At 37.6% G+C, this 27,701-nt stretch overlaps 4 protein-coding genes across 5 annotated transcripts; 3 read left to right on the top strand and 1 right to left on the bottom strand.

The window, feature by feature from the left end:
- Positions 1-455: 455 nt before the first annotated feature.
- Positions 456-7,960, top strand: lemd1 (LEM domain containing 1). 2 transcript variants are annotated; one of them, XM_056732268.1, is made up of 10 exons: positions 456-691; positions 3,311-3,416; positions 3,531-3,674; positions 3,838-3,899; positions 4,383-4,451; positions 4,727-4,828; positions 6,138-6,233; positions 6,316-6,402; positions 7,103-7,167; positions 7,243-7,960. In XM_056732268.1, exons 1-10 carry the CDS (start codon positions 500-502, stop codon positions 7,520-7,522), a joined length of 1,203 nt encoding a protein of 400 aa, XP_056588246.1. In that variant the 5' UTR covers positions 456-499; the 3' UTR covers positions 7,523-7,960. The 2 variants fall into 2 exon arrangements, with proteins under 2 accessions (XP_056588246.1, XP_056588245.1); XM_056732267.1 differs by lacking the exons at positions 4,383-4,451; positions 4,727-4,828; positions 6,138-6,233; positions 6,316-6,402.
- Positions 7,961-8,089: 129 nt separating this feature from the next.
- On the top strand, positions 8,090-11,610 carry LOC130408796 (N-fatty-acyl-amino acid synthase/hydrolase PM20D1.1-like). Its single transcript, XM_056732223.1, is given in 14 exon segments — positions 8,090-8,489; positions 8,706-8,792; positions 8,922-9,070; positions 9,072-9,158; positions 9,235-9,321; positions 9,420-9,553; positions 9,635-9,754; positions 10,097-10,172; positions 10,294-10,355; positions 10,429-10,507; positions 10,588-10,659; positions 10,796-10,961; positions 11,117-11,216; positions 11,317-11,610. Coding segments are annotated over 14 exon segments (1,548 nt in total). The 5' UTR covers positions 8,090-8,275; the 3' UTR covers positions 11,432-11,610.
- A 1,664-nt stretch (positions 11,611-13,274) lies between these two features.
- pm20d1.2 (peptidase M20 domain containing 1, tandem duplicate 2) lies at positions 13,275-18,804 on the top strand. Its single transcript, XM_056732221.1, has 13 exons — positions 13,275-13,550; positions 13,722-13,808; positions 14,100-14,335; positions 14,425-14,511; positions 14,630-14,763; positions 14,849-14,968; positions 15,099-15,174; positions 15,305-15,366; positions 15,814-15,892; positions 15,970-16,041; positions 17,083-17,248; positions 17,339-17,438; positions 17,527-18,804. The coding sequence occupies exons 1-13, from the start codon at positions 13,331-13,333 to the stop codon at positions 17,654-17,656; spliced, it is 1,569 nt and encodes a 522-aa protein (XP_056588199.1). The 5' UTR covers positions 13,275-13,330; the 3' UTR covers positions 17,657-18,804.
- A 2,953-nt stretch (positions 18,805-21,757) lies between these two features.
- On the bottom strand, positions 21,758-26,317 carry LOC130408801 (acidic mammalian chitinase-like). Its single transcript, XM_056732234.1, has 12 exons — positions 26,182-26,317; positions 25,202-25,270; positions 25,103-25,129; positions 24,784-24,988; positions 24,632-24,688; positions 24,379-24,544; positions 23,552-23,676; positions 23,232-23,355; positions 22,861-23,043; positions 22,658-22,774; positions 22,309-22,441; positions 21,758-22,212 (listed from the first exon to the last, which is right to left on the bottom strand). Exons 2-12 carry the CDS (start codon positions 25,224-25,226, stop codon positions 21,953-21,955), a joined length of 1,422 nt encoding a protein of 473 aa, XP_056588212.1. The 5' UTR covers positions 25,227-25,270; positions 26,182-26,317; the 3' UTR covers positions 21,758-21,952.
- Positions 26,318-27,701: the final 1,384 nt, after the last annotated feature.

The raw sequence follows: 27,701 nt of genomic DNA, 5'->3' as shown, positions 1-27,701 counted from the left end.
TCGCACTACTGTTTAATCAAGGTGAGTCCACAAATATGAAGTGAATTTATTTCGTAAGCATGATGTAGCCTATGTTAAACTAATCTGTACGACCAAAATAGGCCACATGCCTGCATGACTTTAAATTGAACGCCTGACGTTAGTTTTAACTTTGTAGTGATACTAACGCATTATCTCAAGTTATGTTCCGTGACTTTACCTTAGAAAACGTGTTGTTAGATTCTAAACGTCTGACCTCCTAAGAGGACCCAATGAATGAACCAACAGGCAACAATCCTTAAGCAGAACCTATAGGGATAGCGTTGTGTGTTCATCCGAGCCGAGCAGCTGTTGTCGGTGGCACGGCTGTTAGGATTTGACCGCTGTCTAAACCCAGTTAAGATTGCTTTTGGGGAGCCAAAGCCGACGTTTCAGTCGGTTTGTATTGGAAATAAGTTTCTCCGACTTTCCTTTGGGTGTTTCGTTTTAATGCCACACACCTGCTGCAGTTTGAACTGACATGCCGGTGTTTGTAGAAGACCCCGCTCAGTTCTCTAAAGAGAGACTGAAGTCGGAGCTCATAGCGAATAATGTGGCGCTGCCACCGGCGGAGAGCAACAAACACGTTTATTTGGAGCTTTATCTGAAAAATGTGAAGACAAACAGCCCAGATTTCTCCAGCGATGAAGAGGACGATAGTCTCAATGACAACGTGAGTCAAAGATACCGATTTATCTCCTGTAGAGGTTATCGGTCTCCCTGCATTTAACCTCGTTTATTGAAAAATACGTTTATAGAATTCCTTAATTCGTGTACAAAGCTGTTGAGAGATTTGTAGGCCATGTGTTTTAAGACACCCATTAAACATCAATTACAGTGGAGGTCTGTAAGTTACCTCTTACTGAAACCAAAACTCTATTCTGTCTTTATTAGAATACATCTCTCTCTCTCTCTCTCTCTCTCTCTCTCTCTCTTACGCATGCGCGAGTAACAGATCTCTGGCAGTGTGCAAGACAACTACAGGTGTGTGGGGGTGCAGGGGGGCCCGTCAAAGGGGTCTATGAAATCCGGGTCAGAGCCATTAGACTTGGTGTCATATTCTCAGTTTATGATTAGAAGTGCTGACCAGTGTGAGACCGCAGAAGAAAGCAGTGCGTCTAGGCTTGATTTAGTTTCTATACGTCGCCACCAAGCTTGTCAAATGTATCAGTTGTTGGTAAACATTTGATTAGTCTGAAAAGCGATAAAAAAAACTTTTGATGGATAGGAAAGTGTAGCAGTTGTGATGTATGGCCAAAAATGTGTACGTCACTTTACGGACGGTTAAATCAGACGCACGCGTTGGCTGTGGCTAGAAGGGATACAGCTACGGCCGGAAGTCATGCCGAATCTCGCCATAAAATTACAATTATTTATATCGGCTAATGCTTACACTAAACCTTACCTTACAATAATATAAAACGGTAATTAACTGTTTTCAGCGCGAAAAACATGCGGTATTGAAGTGCGCATGTCCAGTGGAGGTGGATGTATCCCTTCTAGCCGTAACCGCAGAGGCCGGAAGTCTGTGTTTGGTTATTGGTCTCGTATCTTTGAACGGTCTGGTTAGCAGCTAATAACGTACAATTTTTTTTTATTTGATTTATTTTAATAATAATTTATACACGTTTATTGTATATGCATTGAATTAATTCTAAACTTATTGACTCTTTGCAGAGGTCTACCGGATGTTAAAGTACCAGGGAAATTAAATATTACAATATATTTTTTCATGAAATATTGCAGTGTTTATTGTAAATAGTTTATCTTTGTGGGTCATTCTCTTTTTAAAAATCGCGTGGCTTCACAATCTTGTTAAAATCTGAAAATGCACTTCTGTCCTGTAATGACTATCCATCTTAGATGACGTATGTTCAATGATCTATATAAATGATTAGATTGCTCATGATGTCATTACACTGAAGCTATCGCATCGCCTCGTTGTAATGACCAAACAATCTTTTGGATTAAGGGATGTACCGATATGTACATTTTTTTCTGATAACCGATAATTCTTGAACCTTGTAAACCGATAATAACCGATATCAGATATATTAGCCTATTAACAGGATCTAAATAGTATAACATTTTCTGAGACCAAATTGTTTTTTTAATGGAATTTTCCTGTCTTATTAGATATAGAGTGAGTTATGCTCATTTTCATTACAGTAGCATACATATCAGATCAGCAGACTAACGAGACCCCTCAACATATGACAAATGTGCTTATTCTGAAATCTAAATGAAAGTAAATACAGCCTGTATATGTTCTTGAAGTCATAAACCTTTATTTCTGAAAATAGATGGTGGCGCGATCGCTTCCGGTGGCTTCACCTCCTGCTGTTGGTTTAGCGTTCTAGGGGCAATCCAGTAATTTAAATGGATCAGTGCGTATGTTAGACAGCTTGGTCAGTTAACCCCTCCCCTTCAAATGTCCATTGTTAATGCATGGTTCTTTTTATACATTGCATCAAATCGCAGAGAAAGGCGAAATCCACTCCCAATATTTTCCTCATTCAAAATTCCAATTTCACTCGGAAATAAGATCCGCCAAAGTACGAAAGTAAAAACGATCGCAATTTCTGGTTGACAGGGACCACGATACGACCGCGTTTTTTGTTGCTGCTGAAGTTTTCTATGGATGGTGCATAGATAAATCAATTACAATGATTTTTATACATAATAATAATAATTATGAGATTACTCCGATTAATTCAGTGCACTGTTTGGCTCAAAACGAAAAGTTCTTTTATCACCAATTTAAAAGTAACATTTATTTAACTCCAGTGTCATGGTGAGATAACTTTGGTTTAGTAATTTCTGCCTCATTGTGGCCAAATACGCCAATTATTCAATAAGATCTTCCCAAAGTTTATACAAATAACCCCACTTTATACTGTACATGTTTGACTTATCTTTTCCGTCCGCATGTATTTTCTTGGCATTCTATTGTGTAAGACATGGCAATTTTTGCTAAATTCTGCTGAAAGAAGTAGAGTTCTTTTCAGCCTGAGGCTGAACGAGTTTGGAAACTGCTACAGCAGCTAATATTGGATCTTCTAGAATCAATCAATGCTATATGAAGGCAAAAATGGCAGCAGAAGCAGAACAAGAGTCTATTGAGTATTGTTCGAGTTGAGGTTAGCCTTTGGCGAGCTGGGTTCAGCTCCTGTTTATTAGATTATGCTAAAGTCTGCTGATTCCACAATAAACTGTGATAAAGTGCTATAATTCCTCGGCCTTGAGTTTATTTGATTAAACAGTGCAGTGTTGTGTGTATTTCCCCGTACAGGCAGAGAAAGAAGAGGTGTCAGATATGGTAGACCTCCACCTGCTGACTGATGACCAACTGAAAGCCAGACTGATCCAGTATGGAGTCAAACCGGGACCCATTGTTGGTCAGTCAATCTAATTAATGGCCCTTTCCTTTTAAACTGAAATGAAATATTCTCCCAGCATGTCAGCTTGTAAAATGTTTACCTGCCTCGTCTTTGTGTGTTTGCTGTGAACAGCTTCCACTAGAGCTTTATATGAGAAGAAGCTGCATAGGCTGATGGAAGGTCCAGCACAGACATCACAGCACAAGTTTAACGGCACAGCAGAGACGGGACAGTACTCCGACAGTGAGGAAGATGTTGAGGAAGATAAGGAGTCTGGTAAGGACTGTGCTTCAGATGATTTAAAATTTTGATTTCTCCTTTTTTGTCATAGTTTATGTATAAGCAGCAACATAATTGACAAAGTTTTCTGTAATGGGTTTTTTAGGTTGTGTGTCTTGCTGTGATTCTTGCTGATAATATTTTTTTTTTCTTTACATAGAGTCAGAGAAGTTGCGTTCTGAAACTTTGTCCCAGACGGAGAGCATCAAAACAGCAAGCAGAGTAAGTGTCACAATATAACTTCTTAAAAGTGTGTGTTGACACGATGATTTAATTTTATTCATTCATTGTACAATGTTCAATTCTGCAATTTTTTGTCATATTTTGCCCGGTTTCACAGACAAGGCTTAAGGCTTATCTCAGACTAAAATGACTTAACTAAAAATAACTTTCCCTGACTTTTCTTAAAATTAAAATATATCAGTGCCAGGGATTGTCTCTAGATGCACACCAGTAATATTTTTCTAATGCATATTTATAAAAGTGACTTAAATATCCTGTCTAAACCATAATAGAGGCTTAATAAAAAATCAGGCTTAATCTAAGCCTTGTGAAACTGGGCCTTTGTGTAACATTTAAAGGTTTTCAAAATGCCTTTATCATGACTAATTGCGTGATGAAATCTCCTGTTTTTGATTATTGTGAACAATTGTACCACACTGTGGTCAAAGTTAGTATGGCATTCGTGTGTGTGTATATCCACAGATGGGGACGTACTGTCAGAGCAGAGGTTTTTACCCACAGTGCTTTTTACCCTCAGCTGGATGGGTAAATGTACTTTGTGAACATTTTCAAAAGGGTCTCTCTTAATCCTTTTCTTCAGGGAATAAGCCTAGAATTTGTTTCTCGCACGGGTTGTTCTGATTTTTGTCACATTGTGTTCTCTAATTACAGTTTTTGTTTTTATCAGTAATTTTTCTCACCCTTTGAGGTTTAGTTGACATTCATTGCACCGAGGGATTGTGTGGAATTCTAGTATATTGCTACAGTGAAGGTGATCTGTTCTTGGTCATTTGTTGGTTGGCTCTTTTTGTAACTTGCAGGAAAAGAGTCGGCACAAGTCATCAGACACCAGCAAAAATGGGTCTTTGGGTCAAACTGGGTCCCCATGCAGATCCTTCAGCATCACTCAGATGGTCGAAGAGGGGAGTGTGTGTTCATAGCTGTAGTTTAGGACCAAATTTGAGCCAGGAAACCTTTCTTGGGGGCATTTGGGGATGCCCTCAGATGGAAAATTGAGTTATGAATAAAACAAATTCTTGTCTTCCTGGAAAACGTTTTGTTTCAGGGCATAGGTAGTATCAGGGATGGGTAACCAAACCCGGTATTATAACCGACAAAATTATGAAAAACGAGCGCATCGTTAAGCTCAGCCCTTATCGGTTCTGCTTCCGGGCCTCAGGGGAAAAAATATGATGTTATTGATACATTAACGTTACCTTTTACTTTTTTTGCACATGCATATTCGTTATTCCCAGAAGTGCGTGCGATGCTGCACGTCATGTTTCTCTGACGCAGTTTGTGTCTACATAGTGCACACAATACAAAGACTCTCAAGATATGCGACAGTGGCAGAGAGAACAAAATGTTCAAAGGTGTGGTTGCACTCTACCAAAGTTGATGCTGACAGTCAGTGACTGTTCGTTGCCACAAGTGCAAAAAACCTTTGCTTTTGGGTGGGACCACAATCTGTCAAAAGTGCATCACGTACAGACAGAGAGATGCGCTGTTTTTGACTGCTAAACCTAATCTAGTTCATCTGTCAGGTATGCATGCTGAATGCTAACAGATGTAACGAACTCTGACATTCTTTATATATTATTTGCTAAAGCAATTCACCCTATTGAAAATGACTGTAAATCAGAATTAACTGTTTTCCATAACCTTACAACTATGCTAATTCCACATGGGTGAAAGGAAATTACACATCTAATCCATTTTCTATTAGTTAACTATTAAAAGAAAATCAGCCTATATGTGTAATCATTTATGATTACAATGAGAACTGAAATAATACAGTGCAGCATACACAAAATAAACATGCACAAATACATAACTATTTAGAGTAAAATTGAATTACCCTTATAAAGATTTTGAAATGTTTTTAAAGCTGCAGCAATCCAATCCACTTCTTTGGATTCCGCTGGTCCATCCCCAAGAAGACATCTTTATATCAAAAAGTACCGATAAGAATACAGTTGAAGTACCGGACAGATAAGCAGTATCGATAAGAGTAGTAATACCATTAAAATCTTAACGATACCCATCCCTAGGTAGTATATAGTTGCAATTTGCTTTCTTTTAAACCTTTGCTATATTCCATCAATATGTAAAAATATAAACTGAAAGTATGCCCATGTGATTGTATAGTACTTTGATTCCAGATATGTTTTTGGTTAACATTAGTTGGGAGTCATTAGAGGTTTATATTGTGGGGTTGTACTTGTTATTCCTCTGCAGATTGAGAACCGATTCAGTCCTCAATCAAAACACACAGCGATTGAAAGAAGGTCCAGTTATAGTAATGAACATGCAATACACAGCAGGACCCTTCAGGTTTGCGGTAACACACAGACATGCAGAATATGTTTTTATTCTAATGCTTTATGAATCTCACAAAACCTGCTTTTCCCCGCAGGATTTCACTAGGCTGAATAAAGACACCATGACTGGCAGATCTCTGTGTTTAATGTCTCCATCACCCCATCAGAAACAAACTGTCACAGTAACTGCTTTTCTCTCCTCTCAAACTTTCTCTCCTCAGGGTCCGTCATTTGTCCGCACCGTTTCTGTGGATGTTTAATTCAGCAAACATGCCGCATTGGCAGAAGTTTAATGGGCTTCCACACTGTCTCACTCCTGTGGGAAATCCCTTAGAATTCTCTTCCTTTCTGTATTGCACTGACTTTCCACATCTGAGAGCTTTAACTTGTGTGAAATGTACAAAGAAAGAGCCCGTGGCATCTTTAATTTTCAGAGACTCTTTTTTTATTTTATTTTTCCTGGTTCAAAGGCTGGCTGTTCAAAGGCACGATGAGTAGCCACGCTAGATCTGTCAAAGGAAAGAACTCATGAGTCATCAAAAGGCTTTAGATGGTTATGCTGTGGACCTGCAGCTCATGTGAAACTCAAATCCTTGTATGCTTGATCTGGGACTGCTATGGTTTAATGCTATGGACTGCTCAACAACAACAACAATAAACAGTTTTTTTAAATAGGCTTCATGTTCTTTGTGCATTTGTTATGCGTGAGATTAAAGCTTTCATAGGAAGTTGGTGTTTGAATCTTTCATATGTTCTTGAGGCTGTGCTGTTCTTCCTTTGTTTTTGGGACATCTGGTTAACTCCTTATCTCTCTTGCGTCATGGCTTGTGCACTTTTCAATGAACCTGTTTTTCTGATTCATCCTGTGTTTTTAACTTTTAGGAACCCATGAGTGATGTTCTATCAGAGATGTTCCCTGACTGTGCTAAAACTCCCACTGGAATCTAGTGAGTAGCACCTGCAGAACTCCAGCAACTTCAACCGATGTTTGTTGTAACACAGTTGTTTTATTCCGTCTGCAGCGCTACTAAGAGACGACCTATAAAGGGAGCCGCAGGCCGTCCCGTGCAGTTTAAATACCCAGAAATGCCTCTATTGAGTCCCACTACATTGGAGAGACAGGAGATCCAGCAGCGCCTGGTGCCTTTGTGGGTTCAGATTGTGGTTTTTATCCTGGTGGCCTGTCTGCTTTATATCATCTACTCATCGATGGAAGAGCCACTGTCCAATCCGTTCAGTGCTCTGCTAGATGGTCTACAAGAAATACCTGGTCTGATATCCAGCACGCAGGACACGCCCTAGCTTAGGTTAAACATGCAGTGGATGTTTTTGCCTCAGGAAGTTATGCAAACATGAACCTCCTAATCTTCTCTCGCTGTTGAACGAACTGCGTGGACTTTGGACTGAATAAAATTAAAGGTGCTACATCTTAACAGTACTTAACAGCAATAGTTTTTCTGTTTATTACATACCTGCCTTAAAAAACAGCATGGGATTTTAAGATGTTACTGATGGTGTGTGTAGTTGTGCTGCTGTTTGTGGAGTGTATGTTGTTCATGATCTTTTATGATTTCTTTTATGCAAGTTGTTTTCCTCTTGAAGTCGTGTGGGTTGTTTGTACTGTTCTTAAATCAAAGTGATGCCTTAGAACCTGAATTCTTGAGTGAACCATGACATTCGGTTTCTTATCTAGCTGGACTATAAATTTTTATGTATGACTAAATAAATTTCTTCTCCTAAGATTGTTTTCAGTCTGCTCATTTATAATATTTTTATTTGCATATCATGTTGACAAGTTTACAAAAAGCTATGCAGCATACTTTAGTTTTAGTATATATTGTATTAGTAAATGGTAATGTTAACAGGTTGAGTATTTGACACATGGGTAATTTGCTGTATAAAAGCGTTTGCTTGTGTTTATTATCCAGTTTTATCATGCCAGCAGAGGCTGCTTATGATGCATTACTAGTCAAGCAATAAAAATGTGAACCCTGATCATGCAGCAACTGCGAGATCAGTGTGACAAACTATCATTCTACCTGAAAACACTCCAAGATGAAGATCAGAATCGCGAAGAAGAAATTTTTCAAAATTTTTGCCATACTTCTGACGATTCTTATTTTACCAGTTTTAATCCTGTTTCTTGTTGTGATAGGCAGGACATTTACATTTAATCTGAATACAGAGCTTGAACAATGGGAGAACACAACAATCTTTAATCCTCATTTAAGTCAAGAACAGAAAGCGAGACTGCTGGCAAATCTTAAAGGTAAAACAGAAAAGAATATTTTTGTCGAAGGCTTATTTGCTTATTGGTTCAAATAACTTTTTGGATTATGTGAATCTTACTTATGTAATTTGGTACACAGTACATTCACATACATAACTGACCAACACTTACCGTGAAAAAAATGGAACCAAAGCTCAACCACGGTATAAATGTTTGATTTCAGAGTAATGTGCATTTCTTCTATTTCTTATATAGAGGCAATTCAGCTTCCCACAGTGTCATTTTCAGAAACACAGCAGAACATCAGCGCTCTGTATGAATTTAACCTGCTATTGAAAAGAGGTTAGAGATTCAGCACAGACGAGATCATGGTATCCAAATCAAAGGAGCATTTGTTGCTTATCAATTGGTTTATTTTGCAAGGTTTACGTACAGTATAGATCAAAATATTGTGTCTTTATTCTCTTACAGTCTTTCCAAACGTCTTCTCATCCAATCTGGTCCAACATGAGACGATCTCAAACTACACCCACCTGTTCTCAGTATCGGGCAGTGAAGCTGATCTGGAGCCGTACATGCTGCTGGCACACATTGATGTGGTACCGGCTGATGAGGCGGGACGGATGGGATGCTCCTCCATTCTCTGCTCAAGAGCTCAATGGCTTCATTTATGGACGAGGGACCATCGACGATAAACAGTCTGTGATGGTACTGCAGTGATAAATAACAGCACATGTGTTCAGTTAAACATGTAAACTCACTGTTATGATGTTTGCTCTTGCAGGGAATCCTTCAGGCGTTGGAATATCTCCTTGAGCGAGGTTACACCCCTCGACGAAGCTTCTACATTGGTTTGGGTCACGATGAGGAGGTCAGTCTCAAGATCATCAACAGTGGGTCATAACCAGTCTGCTTACTGGTTAATAGGTGAATTATTATTAGTCATTTAACTCTATTTTATGTTGTCAGGTGAACGGGATGCTTGGTGCAGTGAATATTGTGAAGCTTCTCAAGAGTCGTGGAGTGAAGCTTCTTTATGTTTTAGATGAAGGTCTTACTATTATGGATGGAATGATCGCTGGCCTGGATGGACCTGCTGCCCTGTGAGATGTAATTTTAAAAGCAACTGTTTTAATATAATGGTTTTGCATTAAATTAGTTTATGTCTGGTGTGTGTTTTGTAGGATAGGTGTGAGTGAGAAAGGACAGGCCACAGTAAAGCTGAGTGTTAATGCTGCTCCAGGACATTCATCAATGCCTCCTAGAGAGACCAGTATTGGCATCTTGGCCTCAGCAGTCAGAAGGCAAGAAACTTTAATATTAAGAATTAAAATAATAATATTAAAGTTTAATTAAAGGTAAAGTTGTCATTTTAATATTGAAACGAGGATTATTAATGTTGTGAACATCTGCCATGGTGCCGTTATTAAAAACGTATGCATTATTTAAAAAGCTACATGAAGCACAAACTGTTTTTAGGATGTTTTTAATGTTTTATATGGCATCTAAAGAAACGGGCTGCCAGATGCTGATTAACAGTGTTGGGACGGTTTCATTCTGTCACATTTGCTCTTAAACTATTAAATGTGAACACAAGAATCTGTTGTGTGTTGTTTAACCTAATTTAGTTATTTTTGCTATAATAGACTGGAGCAGAAACGGATGCCCAATCTGTTTGGTCTTGGTCCTGAACGTGCCACGTTTGAACACTTAGCACATAAGGTAAAAACACACAAAATAATAATAAAAAAAGTTGATACAAAATATATATTTTGCAGAACATTCCTATAAATACTCAATGACTGTGCAAGTTAACAATAGAGACATTTCATTTGTTTTTTAGTTTGGCATGCCACACAGAATGGTCATGGCTAATCTCTGGCTCTTCTCTTCACTCCTCAGCGGGTAAAGTACATTTTCTTTTTAAGAATACACTACCGTAAATGAGAAAATACTTTGACATATGATACATTCACAGCATTCTGGAAGGACAGCCAGACACAAATGCCTTTGTGAGGACAACGACTGCTGTCACAATGTTTAACTCTGGTGTAAAGGTGAGCTGTCAATCATGCATTCTTTTTATTGCTTTACACATAAAACCACTTTAAGCAAGATGTTCCTCTCTCACTGACAGATTAATATATTGCCACCGTACGCAGAAGCCTTTGTCAATTTCCGTATCCACTCATCTCAGACGGTGCCAGAGGTGAATTGTATTTAAAATGAACGAATAGACAAATTAAGTATAAATCCGATAAAGAAAAAATATATCACTGTCTGTTTTTCAAATAAAGGAATAATTTTTGCAGTACTATAAAGATGTTTCTCCATTCGCCTTCCAGGTTTTAAAGCTGATCGAATCCACCATTTCTGACAAACGTGTTACGGTAGAGCTCATAAAAGGGTTTGATCCACTGCCTGTCAGCTCCTATGATGAGCACACATTTGGGTACCAGATCATAAAGAAAACAGCAAATGACATTTTCCCTCAGGTCACTGTTACCCCTGGTAAGACATTTAAACAGTATTGTCCAATAAGTGTTACTTGGTCTCTCTACCAACACCTCAAGAGGCTGAAGTGCCCCTTACACACATCATTGACTCATGAAGAGTTTCTGCTAAAAGATTTGTCAGCAGTGTTACTCAGTGATGATCTCTCACAGGTATCTGCATTGGGAACACTGATAGCCGTCACTACAAAGAACTTTCTCTCAACATTTATCGCTTCGCACCCTCGTGGTACAAACCAGGCGATTCTGCAAGGTAGGACACGTGGTTATGTGACTCGGTGGAGAAGCATATTGATTTGCATAAATGAATAAAACATAAAAGGGTTCATTAAACTGTACACTCATCCCTTTAGATTCCATGGTGTGAATGAGAGAATCGGCATTCAGAACTATGAGGAGATTGTGCTGTTCTACTTTCAACTCATCCAGAATGGAGACGTCAGGAATTTGCCATTACCTCACTCCTAATATAAATGCATCTTGAATGGGTGGATTTTTAAGTCTTTACTTTTATTTGTGTTCTTATTATTCATCATCAATGTATCAATTGCATATACTGCTTAAACTAAACAAGTCATGCATATGCTTGATAATGCTGTTGGAATTGTAAAAAACGAACCTTTTGTCATTCAATAAAATTTCTTTCTCAATCATTTCTTCTAAATTTGGGTCTTTGTTCAGTATTGGATTCTACATTAGACTAAGAAGTGTTCCTCGACAATCTGTTGCTGTGAAATGCTTTCTTAGCATGTGGTAAAGAAAGCAAACTCAAAGGTTGGATTATCAATGTTATGTTAGACTGAAGTGTTTTATTATGACATCCTAAAATCAGAATGCTTTGGTGAAAGGTTTACAATGTGGCTCAATAAAGATTTATTGTCTTCTCAATATCACTTAGCACAAGGCTGAAGTTAAAGAAATGCCTGGTTTTGTTATTTGAATGTTGAGTCTGTTTAACACTGAAGTGGTCTGTATTCAGATGGAACATTACAGTACATATATCCTTAATTTGCTTGGAATGATGGATTCTCATCATACTTAAAGTAAGCATGAATCACATATACATTTACATTTAGCAGACGCTTTTATCCAAAGCGATTTACAAAGAGTTTAGGAGCAATAAGCGATAGTTCATACAGGAGCCATAATACATTAGGTGCCAATACAAAGTTAATATACATGACTCACGTCTGGGTTTCCTACAGAATTCTGTCTTTGGGGTCCTATTGTTTTAATAAGGGACAGTTATCTGAAGTTATCTAAGACGTTAACAAATGAATGTGACTTTATTAGTACTTTATATGTATATATGTATATATATATATATATATATATGGAGAGCTCTTTTCCAAAACGCATTAAACGCCAAATTTAAAAAAATTAGTTTGTCATGCCATTTTGCTGTGTACTAAACCTATTTACTGCTCCATCAATGTATCATTTCAAATTGCTATATTTCCTTGTTTAAAATGTTCTGCAAGATGAAGTTTCTTTCCAAAACGCTTAAAGTGCCAACCTGTTTTTAGCCTAAATGCATATGTCATCTCGACCAATCAGAATTCACTCGTTAATGGTATTTGTATGTGTTATTTTTTAATTATTTGTGGTATGTGGTGGAAAATATTGAAACATGAAAATATTTATTTTACTATTTAGTTTGTTACTATTTATTTTATTTGGCTGTTATTTATTTCACGCATTTGCATTTATTTGATTTATATTCATTTATAGCATGAGTCCCTGATGTCATATGTTTGATGTTCTCATGTTTGTTTGTTTTTAAAAAAAATTAAACCAACATTCTTTTGAAAAAAGGATGGTTTTGTAGCGTTTTGAAAAAAAAATTAAACTTTGAATATATAATCGACAATATTGTTGGTTCATTTAACAATCATTGTTTAACATGTTCAGACTGAGCCAAAAGACCATTTTAACAGGATAAATTGAATATTAACCAAATGCATTGGTCTAGGTAAAAAAATGTAATTTTCATGAAAACTATTAAAATGGATTTATAGCGTTTTGGAAAAGAGCTTTCATATATATATAAGGTAAGTGATTAATAGTCAATAATTACAACATGAGATTGTATCCAGATGTTTATTGCTGCGGTCTGGTTGCAGATAAAGGCTTTCATAACACATTTTAATGGGTAATAAAATGCTAAGAAATGGTTGATTTTAAATCTTCTTGTCTTTGTGCCATGTTGGAATATTGCCTGTACTGAAATGTGCAATAAATGCAAAATATAAATATGTTGCAGGACTGCTTCAAGCCAGCAGAGGGCAATCATGCATCATCATCATCAAGAATGCATTAAATAAACATGACCCTGGTTATGAAATGACAATTTGCACTTCCTGAAACATGACGGGCCGTAACACACAATGGAAATTATTCACGTTTTTAAAAGTGCTGGTGCTGAGCTTTACTTTATCACTCACGGTTGTGTTTCTTGTTGCTACCGTAAGAACGTTCACATTTGATGTCAGCGCGGGGCTTCAGCTAGGCAAATGGGAAAACACGATCAGCATTTCTCCTCATATATCTCCACAACAGAGAAAAGATCTTCTGGAAAATTTCAAAGGTAGGAAAACGTGGTCGTTAGTTACGCTCCGTCTATGAATTCATCACGTGAAAGAGTTTAGCACGCGGCAAGTAACAGTGGCGGATAAAGGACATGTTGTTAACGTGCTGTTTGATACTGAACATATTACTAATACTAAATCTATTTGTATTGCATTCTTTTCATTTATAGCGGCTATTCAGATTCCTACTGTGTCCAATACGGACACGGATTTGAACACAGACGCCCTGCGTGAGTTTGCTGTGCTGCTGAGGAGAGGTAAGAGATGCTAAACATGGACACTTGTTGCATCAGGTGTTACCTGCCAATGGCCGGTGAAGTGATAAAATGCACAGTCCATGAATAACATACACCCACCATATTGGTATTATTGGATTACGTCATGCAGTAGGTATTAATTAATACAATTTATCTACATTTTCTCAGAAAATGCAAAGGTCTTTTTTAGCTATGTGTGCGCATGCTGTAGTGTTTGTACATCAGCAGGGAGAAAATAAGAGAAAAACCAAATTTTCACGAAACGTTATTGAAGAGTTATCCCTTTGGAAGTCTTCCCTAAGGTCTTCTCATCCAGTCTGGTGAAACATGAGGTTGTGGGAAACTACAGTCACCTGTTCTCAGTGTCGGGCAGTGAAGCTGATCTGGAGCCGTACATGCTGCTGGCACACATTGATGTGGTACCGGCTGATGAGGCGGACGGATGGGATGCTCCTCCATTCTCTGCTCAAGAGCTCAATGGCTTCATTTATGGACGAGGGACCATCGACGATAAACAGTCTGTGATGGTACTGTCTGATGAATCAGCAGTGATTAATAACAGCACATGTGTTCAGTCAAACATGTAAACTCACTGTTATGATGTTTGATCTTGCAGGGAATCCTTCAGGCGTTGGAATATCTCCTTGAGCGAGGTTACACCCCTCGACGAAGCTTCTACATTGGTTTGGGTCACGATGAGGAGGTCAGTCTCAAGATCGTCAACATTGGGTCACAACCAGTCTGCTAACTATAATAAATCTGGTTAATGGGTGAATTATTATTATTATTATTATTCATTTAACTCTATTTTATGTTGTCAGGTGAGCGGAATGCAGGGGGCAGTGAATATTGTGAAGCTTCTCAAGAGTCGTGGGGTGAAGCTTCTTTATGTTTTAGATGAAGGCCTAGCAGTGCTGGATGGTATCATAAATGGTCTGGATGGGCCTGCTGCTCTGTGAGACTGTTGTAAAACAAAAAACTCTACCAAAATATCTATTTATTTTTAAATGCATAATTTAAACATGGCTTGTGTTTTGTAGGATAGGTGTGAGTGAGAAAGGACAGGCCACAGTAAAGCTGAGTGTTAATGCTGCTCCAGGACATTCATCAATGCCTCCTAGAGAGACCAGTATTGGCATCTTGGCCTCAGCAGTGAAAAGGTAAAAAAACACTTTAGTGGTACCATTACTGAACGAATATAATATATAGGGATGTACTGTATGTTTTGCTGCTTAAAGCAAGCATTAATACAATGACTAAAGTATTTGTTCGCCATAATGACTTTGCCAGGCTGGAGGATAATCCGATGCCGAGACTCTTTGGCTATGGTCCTGAACGTGGCACATTTGAACACTTGGCACATAAGGTAAAAACTACATAAACATTTAAAAGGATGAACACTTCACCACCTGAAATACATTTTACAGAATATTTAATAATGAGTAACAGATTGTTTTGTGCATGGGATGTGTTAATGCACATCTCTTTCTTTCCAGTTCGGTTTGCCTCTCAGATTTATGATGTCTAATCTGTGGCTCTTCTCTCCACTGATAAGCAGGTATTTCACATTAATACTAAACAAACTCACTGTCGCCGTATAGACCGTTTCGTCGGACGCGCGCACTAGGACTGCAGTTAACTTCCAGTCTGTGTTTGGCTAGTGTAGTAATATAACTATTTATATTTAATTTAATTTATGTGAATATTAATTTATAGTTTTATTTTATTGTATAATATTTGTTTGAAATAAACTATTTGTTGAATGGATCCTGTAGTTTGGTCGTATTTAAAGAAACCGTATGGTACATTGACATCTATCACAGTCGAACTTCAAAATATTGGAGAGACAAGTTTAGCCATGTAACAGTTCTTCTCGGTTTCTTTTGCTTGTTATTGTAAATCTACAGGCACTCTATTGTTTGCGAATGTGTACCGGAGTAACGCATGTTTATGATGTCAACAATCTGTAACATTAATTTATGGCTCTTACATATTGAATCTGTAGAGTGATGGAGCAAAAACCTGACATGAATGCCTTTGTGAGGACAACAACAGCTGTTACTATGTTTAACGGTGGTGTAAAGGTGAGCCTTGTAAAGTTAGACACAAGCTATCGTTGTAACATTTGTCTGATTATTTCTCTCTGTTGCTGCTCTGGCAGGTTAATGTACTCCCGCCGTATGCAGAGGGTTTTGTAAATCTGCGTATCCACTCTGCTCAAACATTGCAGGAGGTGAGAGGTCATGCTGTAGCCGCATTACAGCCAATAGTGTTGACACATTCAACACAAAGTTCAGGCTTTAGTTCTAGTTTATTTATTAACTTTTTCTCTTTATACATAGTTAAAAGATTGAAACCTCAAACAAGCATGCTGTTGATACTATAAAAGGGATGGTTCACACAAAAAATTAAATTTGATATTTATTTACCCCAGGCCATCTGTGACGTAGGTGACATTTTGACAATAAATAAATAAATTTGATCAATAAAAATATTTTTTGGTAAATCCACAGACCTCTGTGCTTCATAAAATTGGAGTGTAAGGGGTCCACCTGTCTAAGAGTTCCTAAAACACATAATTCCAAAAAAGCGTCTACTGGCGACATGTTGACGTCCTGTGAAACGAATCTGGGGCTCAGTAAATAAACAGAAAAAAAAGTTTTTGGGTGAACTATCCCTTTAAGATTGTGTGGTATGAAGTTATTTACTCAGCCCATTCGCACCAATTGCGTATGAATAACACGCGCTGTGCATTATCGTATAATAAGGACGCCAAATTGCGATTTTTGCGTGCATAAATACGCCTTTTTTTGCGTGCACATGATACGCCAATTAGCGCGTTTGCATATTAAACAGCAATTTGTCTCATTACCCTGTCCCCTAACCCAACCCCTAAACCTAATGTTAGCGTCCGTGCATATTATAACCTCTACCCTAACCCAAACCCTAAACCTAACCTTATTATTTTAATTATTTCATTGTTTCCTCTTCATGTACGTTTTTAAATGGCTGCTCTCCACCCAGGTACAAGCACTCATTGGCGTATCATATGCACGCAAAATCGCAATTTGGCGTACGTATTAGACGATAATGCAAAAGCGTGTTATTTATACGCAATTGGGTGCGATCAGGTTGATTTACTATATAAAATGCCAATCACAACAGATTTTTGTGGTTGAAAACAGATGACATATTTATTCTGTAAGTGGGTGTGACAAAGATGTAGCAAGATAAACAGATGAAATGGACCCACAACAGATTGTTCTTTTTTTAGGTTCTGGATTTGATCAAGTCAATTGTAGCGGATGAGCGTGTAAAACTAGATTTGGTCAATGGGTTCGACCCGCTGCCCATCAGCTCTTATGATGAGCACTCGTTTGGGTATCAGATCATTAAGAAAACAGTGCAAGGCATATTTCCTCAGGTCAACGTGGCCCCTGGTAAGTCGGTTACTGTGTATCTAAGTGCATCATTGATTCATATGGATGAAGCATTCATTTTTTTTGCCATTTAATGACTTCCTCCCCCAGGTATCTGTATTGGCAATACTGACAGTCGTCACTACAAGGATATCACTCGAGACATTTATCGCTTCGCACCATCATGGTTCAAACCTGGTGATCCACAGAGGTATGACACATTCAATTGTGTATTTATGGATGAATGTGGTAAATAAAGATGTATATCATTCATGTTAACATTCATGTTTCTTGAATAGATTTCACGGGGTGAACGAGAGAATCTCCATTAAGAACTACGAAGAGCTTGTGGTGTTTTACTTTCAGCTCATGCAGAATAATGACATCAGAAAGTTGCCTTTACCTCACAGCAGTCAGCATGAGCTGTAAATGTGCTGGGGTGTGACACATACAGATCTCCAGCTCAAAAAGACATGAAGTCTCAGGAAGATTTATTTCAATTACTGTGAATTTTAATAAAGAAAGAAAACACTTTTAGCATCACTTAAATATAAAAGCTACACTTAAGTGACGGTCCTGTAGATAATTAAAATACCTTAAGGCATTAAAAGTGTAACATTTCAATCATAAAGGGTCTGTCTTTAATGCCTAAACAATATTGATTTTAAATGCAAATCGACAAAACAAAGGCTGTGACATTTCATTTATCAACCGGAACTCTTGGTGTTGGAGCGATATCTTGAACAACGCATTACGTAAAATAGTGATAGTTCAGATTATGTTTACATAAACACACACACATGGGCTTCATGATGATGTCGCTTTTCTGGGCAGTGTAAAAATGAAACATGCTGTCACGTGTAGAGGGTCTTCTGAGGGGCATAACATAGTTGAACAAACTCACTGTTTGGGTCCTTTTTGAAACAGTCTTGTTTAAGATATAGTTAACCCAAAAATAAAATTCTGTTATCATTTAATCAACATATCATTTCAAAGCTGTATGACTTTCTTATTGTGTTGTGCAGAACACAAAAGAAGATATTTTGAAGCTTGTTAGCAACCGAACAGCGATGGTACCCATTGACAGATTTTTTTCATTTTTGGGAGAACTATCACTTTAATGGTTGTGACACTACATTGTGTCACGTATGCCCTTCTGACGGTTTAGGATTTTTTTATCTTAGACATATCCTGAGCACTCAATGTATTTATTATTCATAAATGCGTCTCTGAATAATGCAGATTGTGATAAAGGATGCACTGTGGGCCAATAGCTTCTCATTAGATTAAAATTGTATTAGACTGAAGTGCTTTATTGTTACACCCTAAAAGCAAGTTAGTTGGCTTTTGTCTGATGAAAGGTTTGTGGTGGGTCAATAACTTGTTGGCTATATCATTAGACTAGGTAAACAGCCTTGTGTTTTTGATTTGTGAATATTACATTGAATCAGTCATAATGATTCTGTTTTACACTAAAGTGATCTGTACTGTTATTTTTGCAGAGTTGCTGTAAATGTATTTTCTTGAATTCCTTGAAATTTTGTGATGATATTAAATCATTTAAATAAGCAAAAATACATGCAGTTGTTTTAATGGACATTAATATACATCTTTTTAGATTAGAAATTAGTCACGTCATAAGGTTACCAATGAAGTTCCACTAAATCACATTATGTGTGACAAAAAAAAACTTGCAATAAAACCAATTTAATGTTAAATTTAAAGAGTCTAGAATAATGTAGCATAATATTAGAATAAGAAAATATAACAAGACATAAAGGTAAAGTGTGTATTCCAAATGGTAGAAAGAATTTTAACAGCGTTAACATGTCAATCATTTCTTCTAAACATGCATGTTATAGTACATTAGATGATAGGTTCATTGTGCGATTATTAGTTATGAGTTATGTGACGGAGAGTACCGATGTTTTGAACCTGACTCAGTTGGCTGATGAATTTATTCTCTGATTTTAATTTCAGAACCCTGCCAACTTTCAGCATGTACTGTATATGTTTGACAACTTACAGTCAGTGTATGTTAATGTAACCCATATAAATAATTACCTTTGTCTCATCTTGTCAAAGCTTCTCATTCTCTTCCTTTGGTTACATATGGAACTTTCTGATCAGATTGTGTTGTTGCTCCTTTAAGAAAGGTGCAGATCTGATGGAAAATGAGTGGATCACAATGATTTGTTTAAAGTTATTGGAGATCATCTTTATAATGCTTGTGAGTTTGTAGGTGTAAGATTATTACTTTTTGTCCCCCTATCTAAGTTTGATTATACTAAGGTTGAAGAGTCGAGTCGATGGAACACACAGAGTTGCAGCCCTGGAGACCAAGAATGATGTAGACACAGAAGTGCAGTTCAATCAGAGTCCAAAGTTTATTGAAAATAGTTCCCATATTTGTATTCATAAAAGAGGAAGTAAATATGTCATTTAAACTATTAATATTATTCACGCGGTTAGTTCTTTGTTCTTAGAGCTCCTTATAAGTTCATTTAGATGTTCTTCATTAGTACATTAGAACTCCTTTTAAGTACATTAGTATTTTTAGCAGAAGGCAGCACGATGTTCTGAACATTCTGTTAACTTGGTCAGCGCTTGAACTCAAGAAAGGTTAGACATAATTCAAGTACAATAATCATTGAAATACATTTCTCACAATATGATTTGTGAACAATAATCATTGCAATTCATATCACATAATGTGTGTGGGACACAGGCAAAGCCCAAATTCTCACAGTAGGGGAGGATGAATGAGAGACCTCATAATACTTGCATTACCAAAATCAGTGTACAGTTGAATGTCAATTTAAAAGTTACAACTTTTAAAAGTCATTGCAAAAATTCTCAGATAATTTCCTATGTATTTTTTTCGTATTCCATTTAGCTTTTCCTTATATCTATATTGTTTTTCTTTTGTCTCTATTGTTTTTCCATATTTTTTTCTATAAAGATGTTGTTTGTTTTAATTTGCAAAAGCACAATGTTTGTTTTTAGTTCAAGTGTGCAGTATTCCTATCAAATGATGTACTCATAGTCATATCTGGGTTACACATGATTGTACAGTGCCGTTGTTACGGTGTAATTATACGTTTAATTACTGAATAATAAAAATTATAAACTTGGCAGTTGTCATTGACATAGTATATTTACATAACTAAAAGTATCTGATTTACAGGTGATGAACAAAATCCTATAGAAAATGTGGTTATCCTTTTCTAGACTATTTAAATAAACTATTTGCATTTTAACTGTCCAATTCCACTTTTTTATTATTGTTTGGTACAGTAAATTTGTTTAATATATTAAAATTCAACCCACAGTATAAAAAAGTGCCCAATTCTGCAGGAACCCACAGAGTTGGCAACCCTGCAGCGGCTGCCTTTTCGGTCCCTGTACAATCAGGTATCTTTATTAACTACTAAAATGCCTGTCATTGGTTGAATATTAATTCAAACTGTACTCAGTAGCGAGTGTTTTTTTTTTAAGTAGCGAAATAGAAATATTTGATTAATTTGTTACAAAGTACAAGTATGGTTACAGACTTAAAAAAAATATTCTATCAAAGTTCAAGTAACTAAAAAAACTGAATTTGAGGAACGCGAGTAATGAGTTACTTCCAGCCCTGGAAAACATTTACCAAAACAATCACCTAGCAGCCAAACAAATGTATGCAGCCATCATGTGGTGGTTGTCGATTCAGCTCTGTCTGCACTGCTTTTAAAATCTAAATAACATTGGTTATATTATTTCCTCTACACCCAGACTTTAGCTCAGTATGACGCTCGACCTGTTTTTGCCAAGTGGTTGATGTCCTATGAGAACATATTTTGTTGACCTAAGGACAACATTTTTATAAATAAAACCTAAACCCAAACCCAAACCATAACTTACCCCTAAAATCAGAGGGAAATGATAAGTGAAAAATGATTGTATAGAAGCACCTAATGGTTGGAAGATTAAACTTAAAGAAAAACTGTAAAATTATTTCTGAAATCTCATTGGTTGATTTAAATGTTGTCCCAGGGTCAACATGTTGTCCTAAGGATATAAACCACTTTGCAAAAACAGGAGAGACACCAATGAACCAAAACACACATGATTCAAATCACCCCAAAATAGCAGCTGCACTTGTCATCTGCTCATAAAATCACATGTGTGTAAATTGCATCATAACCCATATGTTTCACTATTAACATTACGATTCTAGTTGTGTTCAATTGTTTAATTGAATTATCATTTCAATTAGTTTATTCAGTAAATAAAATGTCTAATATTAATAAACCTTTAAAAGTCATAATCAGCACCTTCATTCCTGTTAGAGTCGATGATCTAATCTCAATGACTGTACTGAATAAAAATGACACAGTAAGTCTCGTATTACTAATTCAGATTATTAGTACATTCAGATTTTACCTATTAGAGCTTTTAAACCAAACCAATAATGTTACACAAATAAAGCAAAAACAGCAAGAAATCATAAATCCCATTATGTGCGAAATAACAGACTGTACAACAACCTTGCAATCTTAAATCAGGTTAATTTTAATGAGAAAGTTTAGACCTAATAAAGGTAAAGTGTGTCAAATTGTAGAAAGTGTTTTAGGATAAAAACGGCACTATTGTCACCAAAAGGATCTACACCGGTCCGCAACCTATCATAGCAAACATTTCTCCTCCACAGGACATTACACTACATCATATGACATGGGGCGGTCACTGCACATTCACATTTCTAGGCCAGTCACAGCACAAGCAGTTGATATTAAAGACGAGCCCAAAAGAACATGGCTTAACAAAAGTGCTGCCATGGGCACAATGAATAAAGGACGTGTGGTCAGTTGGGTTTGCGTACTCCCCGTCTGGCCTGCCTGCACAAAAGTTCATTACAGGCACGGATGTTGGGAGAACATGAGGTCTCTTGGTATGAGGTGCAATACGCTGATGTGTTGTATTTGGGGTAACAAGAGGTGATTCTGGAAAGGAGAATGAGATGGATTATTACATGATTATTTTGGTTTATATCAACTTTGTTTATAAAGTCAAGTCACACTATATGGGATGGAGAGTACCGATGTTAAGCAGCTGTCGCAGGTGGCTGATGAGAGGACTTTTGCCCTGCTCACAGAACTGTCCCGTAAAGTCATCGAGATCCAGAGCCCAGACAAACGCTCCTCCAAACTTTTTGTCCTTTAGGTATTGAACCTGATGCATAAACAGAATTGTACTTCATATGTACTTTTAGGTTTTATGCATCTTAACTTCTTATATTTATTTTCTTCTTTGAATTACCATATACCGTATACCTTGTGCTATTTATATAGTCCTGCCTTACCTTGCAGCATTTACTATACATGTTTGACAAGTAACAGACATTTCATGTATGTTAATGTAGATTTAACTCATATGCAGTATAATAACCTTTGTCTCGTAGCTCATCTTGTTGTCAAAGCCCACCCACTCTCTTCCTTTGGTTGCATATGGAACTTTCTGATCATCGATCCATTGTGTTGTTGCTCCTTTAAGGAATGTGCAGATCTGATGGATGATAATTATTCAGTTTTCAAGTTATTGGAGATCATCTGTATCAAATTTTGAGTTTGTACTGTTCCTGAATGTGAGACCTCATAATAGGACCAGAATCCAGCCTCTCTGGTGTATGTTCCCGCTGAAGCAGAACCAACAGCTGGAGCTCCAACATCATTGACCGCGGAGGTCAGACTGAACGTCCGTCCATATGTTGCAAATCCCATCCTCAGTTTCTCCACAGGGGCGCCCTGATCTCTCCAGTATGTCATGGCGAAATCCTGCATTGTCATGGTGAATGAATGATTATCCTCATTTCCTGCTCCTTGTTATTTGCAATGACTCACTGCTTGTACGTCCATTATTTGCATATCATATGATTTTTTTATCACAGTTATATCACATCATTTGTTGCAGTTCATGTTATTAAATTATGACAGCGGTTATAAAGGTTGTTGGGCTTTCTTACAGTATTGAGGTAGATGTTGTCTCCTGTGTCTTTAGACCCATTATACAGAGGACTGTTGTGTCCAGTGAAACGCTGCCATGAGCCATGAAAGTCATACGTCATGACATTGATGAAGTCTAAATACCTGCATTACCACAGTCAACAGCAACTTTAGTTAGTTTCTAGTGGATATTCAAGCAAGTTGTTCAATAACTGCAGGATATTTTTTATAAGCACTTTTTAAAACATATGCATTTAAGGACTCCAAACTAACAAACATATACATTAACCGTTTTGAGGGACTTTAAATGTTTGTGAAAATGTGTATTTTTAAAACATACTTAGAAATTTCTGCAATTTCATAACCATCATCAATGATTTTCTTCCCAGCAGAAACTGCAGCACTGAGCAGGAGTCTGGGACGTCCAGTGGCGTCACCTTCTGCCTTATAAGCTTCCAGAAGTTCCTGTTGTGGACACATATTCACAGTTTTAATAGTAAAGCAGTGCAGTTGAAATGTGTTTTTTGAACCACTAAAAGTTATAATAAACAGTATGATGCAAAAGCTTTAGAAGAACATACCAAAACCTTACACCCTAACTGCTTGCTCTTATGGGTATGTCGTGCCACATCCAGTGTGGACAATATGTAAAATTATAATGGGTTCTTTTGCGTTCTATTGTCTTTTATCGTTCTGGTATAGACACGGTACAAGAAACTCTCAGATTCATGCACATTTTCAAATATATTTTACAAATTTTTTTCTTATCCTATTTTATGGAATTCTAATCATATAATTCAGGACAATATGAAGAGTGTCATCAGTTTATTACATAAAGTAAGTGTAAATCAAAGTTACATTTCAAAGTCAATTTGAAAGTTATAAAACATTGTCAATGTAATTCTCATATAATTTGCTGTGTATTTCATCAGATAAATAGTAATAATATAAAGTAAATTTAAACCACATTTTTGCTGTCACATAGCAGGACAACTTCATATGGTTTATTTGTCAACTACCTATATATATTTTTTATGTCTCTGCTGTTTGCGCCAAATGTTTCTCTCCACAGCTTCAAAATTGTGAAAACACTGTAGAAATAAACCTAAATTTTATTCAATTGAATGTTGTGATACTGTTTGTTTTGAAGAGTAAATGCTACAGTACTTTGCAGAGCAGAGTGAATCTTTGCTTGTCTTCTGGAGGACTTCCACGGGAACCAGGAAACTCCCAGTCCAGGTCAAGACCATCAAAGCCATGAGTCCTCAAAAAGTTGATGGAAGACTGAATAAAGGTCTGTCTGTTTGCCGGGGTGGACACCATGATACTAAACCTAAAGTAGGGGGTTAATGATACAGTCAATTTTAAGATTCAGTTCTGTTTATTAAAAAGCATTGCTGTGTATAAGCAGGACACTTACTGAGCTGTACCAAAGTTCCATCCTCCCACAGCCAAGAGAGTTTTCAGACTGGGGTTTCTGTCGATTCAAATGTTTGTATCGTCACATAAACGTCTTCAGTAAACAGCAAATAATGACTTTGCTAAATATCAGACTGATATGAGATAACGTACATTTGCTTCAGCCCATTGAAAGATATGTAGAGAGTTTCATCATTCCATTCATAGGTGCTCAGTTGATTTCCCTGATTAATAATGGAAAATGCATATATTAAATGGGTGCATAAATGGGGATCCACGTTAGACGGCAGGTACTTGCCAACATCAGGTCTGTACTGAGACCAGTTGGTGAAGTAACATATTAGCTCGGAAGCCAATCCTGAAATAATAAAACAGATTAAATGAAGGGATATTTAGTTTTAATTAAAAAATAAATGTATAGTCTAATAATAATAGTAATGATTGTTATCCATAATATAAATACAAAACTTACCAAAATGACATAGTGCCAAAGAAAACCCTGAAAGGAGAAATATCAAATGTTAAAACATAAAAACTTATTTGAAAAACATTTTCCAAAACAGTCACCTACCAGCTAAACAAATGAATCTAGCCATGGTGGGGGTTGTGTCAGCAAAGAGACTCTATCTGTCTGGTACTGCTGTAAGAAACAAAATGACATTGGTTATATTACTTCCTCTTACCCCCCACCAGAACACTCAGACTTCACCCCTGTATGACACCAATGATTAACCAAAGCTCACATGAACCGAATTCCCCTAAAATAGCGTCATTTTTTTTGCTCAAAGTCTTTGTATTGACATTTCACAGTTTTACAGAGTGAAGCTTATGACAAATATGATCAAGTAAATGTGGCCACCAGTACCTTTACAGAAAATATATCTGGTTTCACGCAAGCCACCCTAATTAAAGGACGCAGATGGAAACTGGTGTGTCAAAAATATACATTTGTTTATTTCACAATAGTTCAATTATATAAACAATTTAAAAGACGATTGTAATACTCTATGAAACTTCCCAAATCAAAACACCAAATAGTTACAGGTGTATACAGAGTTTTCCTCCGGAGACGTGTTAGAATTCAAAGCACACCACGTCACTCTTAATAAATTAATACACAGGTAGAACAACCCAGTTAAATATGGTATCTGTGATTTACAACCTTTCTCCACTCCACACACACACACCACTGCAGGCAGTTGTCTCCTGGGAAAACTACAAGTTACCCAATAAATATTTCAAACCAGAGAACCCCACAGAGTATACATAAGATTATAAAAACATACATTTATAAAACACAAACCTCCTCGCTCTCTCTCATATGGCCCTAAGCAATCGGTAGGTTACAAAATACATGGTAGGCAGTTGGTATAGCTAAAACTGATTAGGAAAAACAGTGACTGGACACGTTCCCTGTGTAGCAAACCGATGTTTGCACCGTGTGTCTTCCCCGCAATCTCACACTGCGTTACTGCGACAGAAGATACAGGACCAATATACCAAGCTTTTAAAATCATTCACAACGTTACACTTGATAATCGAACTTGGTACCTGCAAAATATTTGTCCACTGGCCAATCTCCAACAACGACAACAGCACTAGTTTGGACCCACAATCCTGGTGCTTTCACTCCCCACACTGTACCGACACGCTATGCTGGAACGAAAGTCTTGCGTGTCGCTCTGACTACGTCTATCTAAATAGCCAGCTGAGCAATTAACCGCTCTGAGTTGACGTCCCCTGGGTCCTAATGTCCTACCTTTTACATTCACCCCCTCCTAAAATGTCACCGTCCCGGTGTCAACACCAGGGTCTAAACACAGCCTGTAATGAATTGACTGTAAGGTGAGTTGGAACCTCCTCCCCACCATTCCCATTTGTTACAGCCGCACGAGGAAGAAGAAAACGATTAGAGTGCTGGCCCGCTGTTAATCGTGTGGTTCGTCGAGTTGTTTGAATTGGAGCTTGCTCTCCTTCCTCCAATCTACCACACCCAAAGTCTTGACTCAATTCCATGGGATCAGAACTTGGACTAGCAGGTTGTTCATGTAGCTGTCCGGATAACAACGGGGCTGCAACGCATCTTGGTCTTTCTGAATCATGTGGATTCAACGGTGCACACAAACCCAGATCGAACTCCTCATCTGTACTAGGATCAGGACTAGGTGCTATGTTCCCCTTAGGCACATCTCTAAATAACTCCGCATCAATCGCACATGGGTGAAGGGAGCCTACATGCATTCGCAATGGGCGCAATTCCTGTCGATGGATATTCTGCTCTGGGCCTGATTGGCCTTTGGGCTTGATTTTGTATAACACCCCAACCTCATCCAGACATCGCACTACTTCATACACAACGGGTTCCCACTGGTCTTGGATTTTATGGCGACCCGGGGGATGACTTCGCCTGTACACAAATGAGCCAGTAGGCAAGATTGACGATGGGACCGCACAATGTTGTGCTCGAGAAGCAGCTGCAGCTTCCAATCGAGTTCGCGCCTGAAGATAGGTTGATGTTAAATGCATCTGATGTTCTCGAACCCAATCTTCTGTTGTCCCACCCGATATCACCTCCTCGGTTAGTCCCAGAAGCAAATCTATAGGAAGAAGAGGCTTTCTCCCAAACATCAACTCATAAGGAGAGAACCCTGTAGAGCTATGCACTGAGGTGTTATAGGCAAACAACAGCTGGGGCAAATGCTGAGGCCATCTCTTTTTCTGTTCTGGGGGTAGAGTCCGGAGTAAATCGTGCAATGTCCGGTTGAAGCGTTCACATTGCCCATTACCTTCTGGATGGTAAGGGCTAGTACGTGACTTCTCAATTCCATACAACTGGCAAAGGCGTTTCAGTAGTTCTCCCTCAAAGTTTCGTCCTTGATCTGAATGGATCCATTTTGGGACCCCATAGGTATAAAACCATCGTTCCGTAAGAATTCGCACGACCGTCCCAGCTTTCTGGTCTGATGTAGGATATGCTTGTGCAAACTTAGAAAACACATCAGTCACAACGAGGAGGTTCTCTCTACCATCACTAGCTCGTTCAAGCGTGGTAAAATCAATGGCCACAATCT

Source organism: Triplophysa dalaica, chromosome 20 (assembly GCF_015846415.1).
Source record: "Triplophysa dalaica isolate WHDGS20190420 chromosome 20, ASM1584641v1, whole genome shotgun sequence".
Taxonomy (NCBI): domain Eukaryota; kingdom Metazoa; phylum Chordata; class Actinopteri; order Cypriniformes; family Nemacheilidae; genus Triplophysa; species Triplophysa dalaica.
The sequence above is the reverse complement of the archived record's forward strand: the minus strand, read 5'-3'. Positions and strand labels throughout refer to the sequence as shown.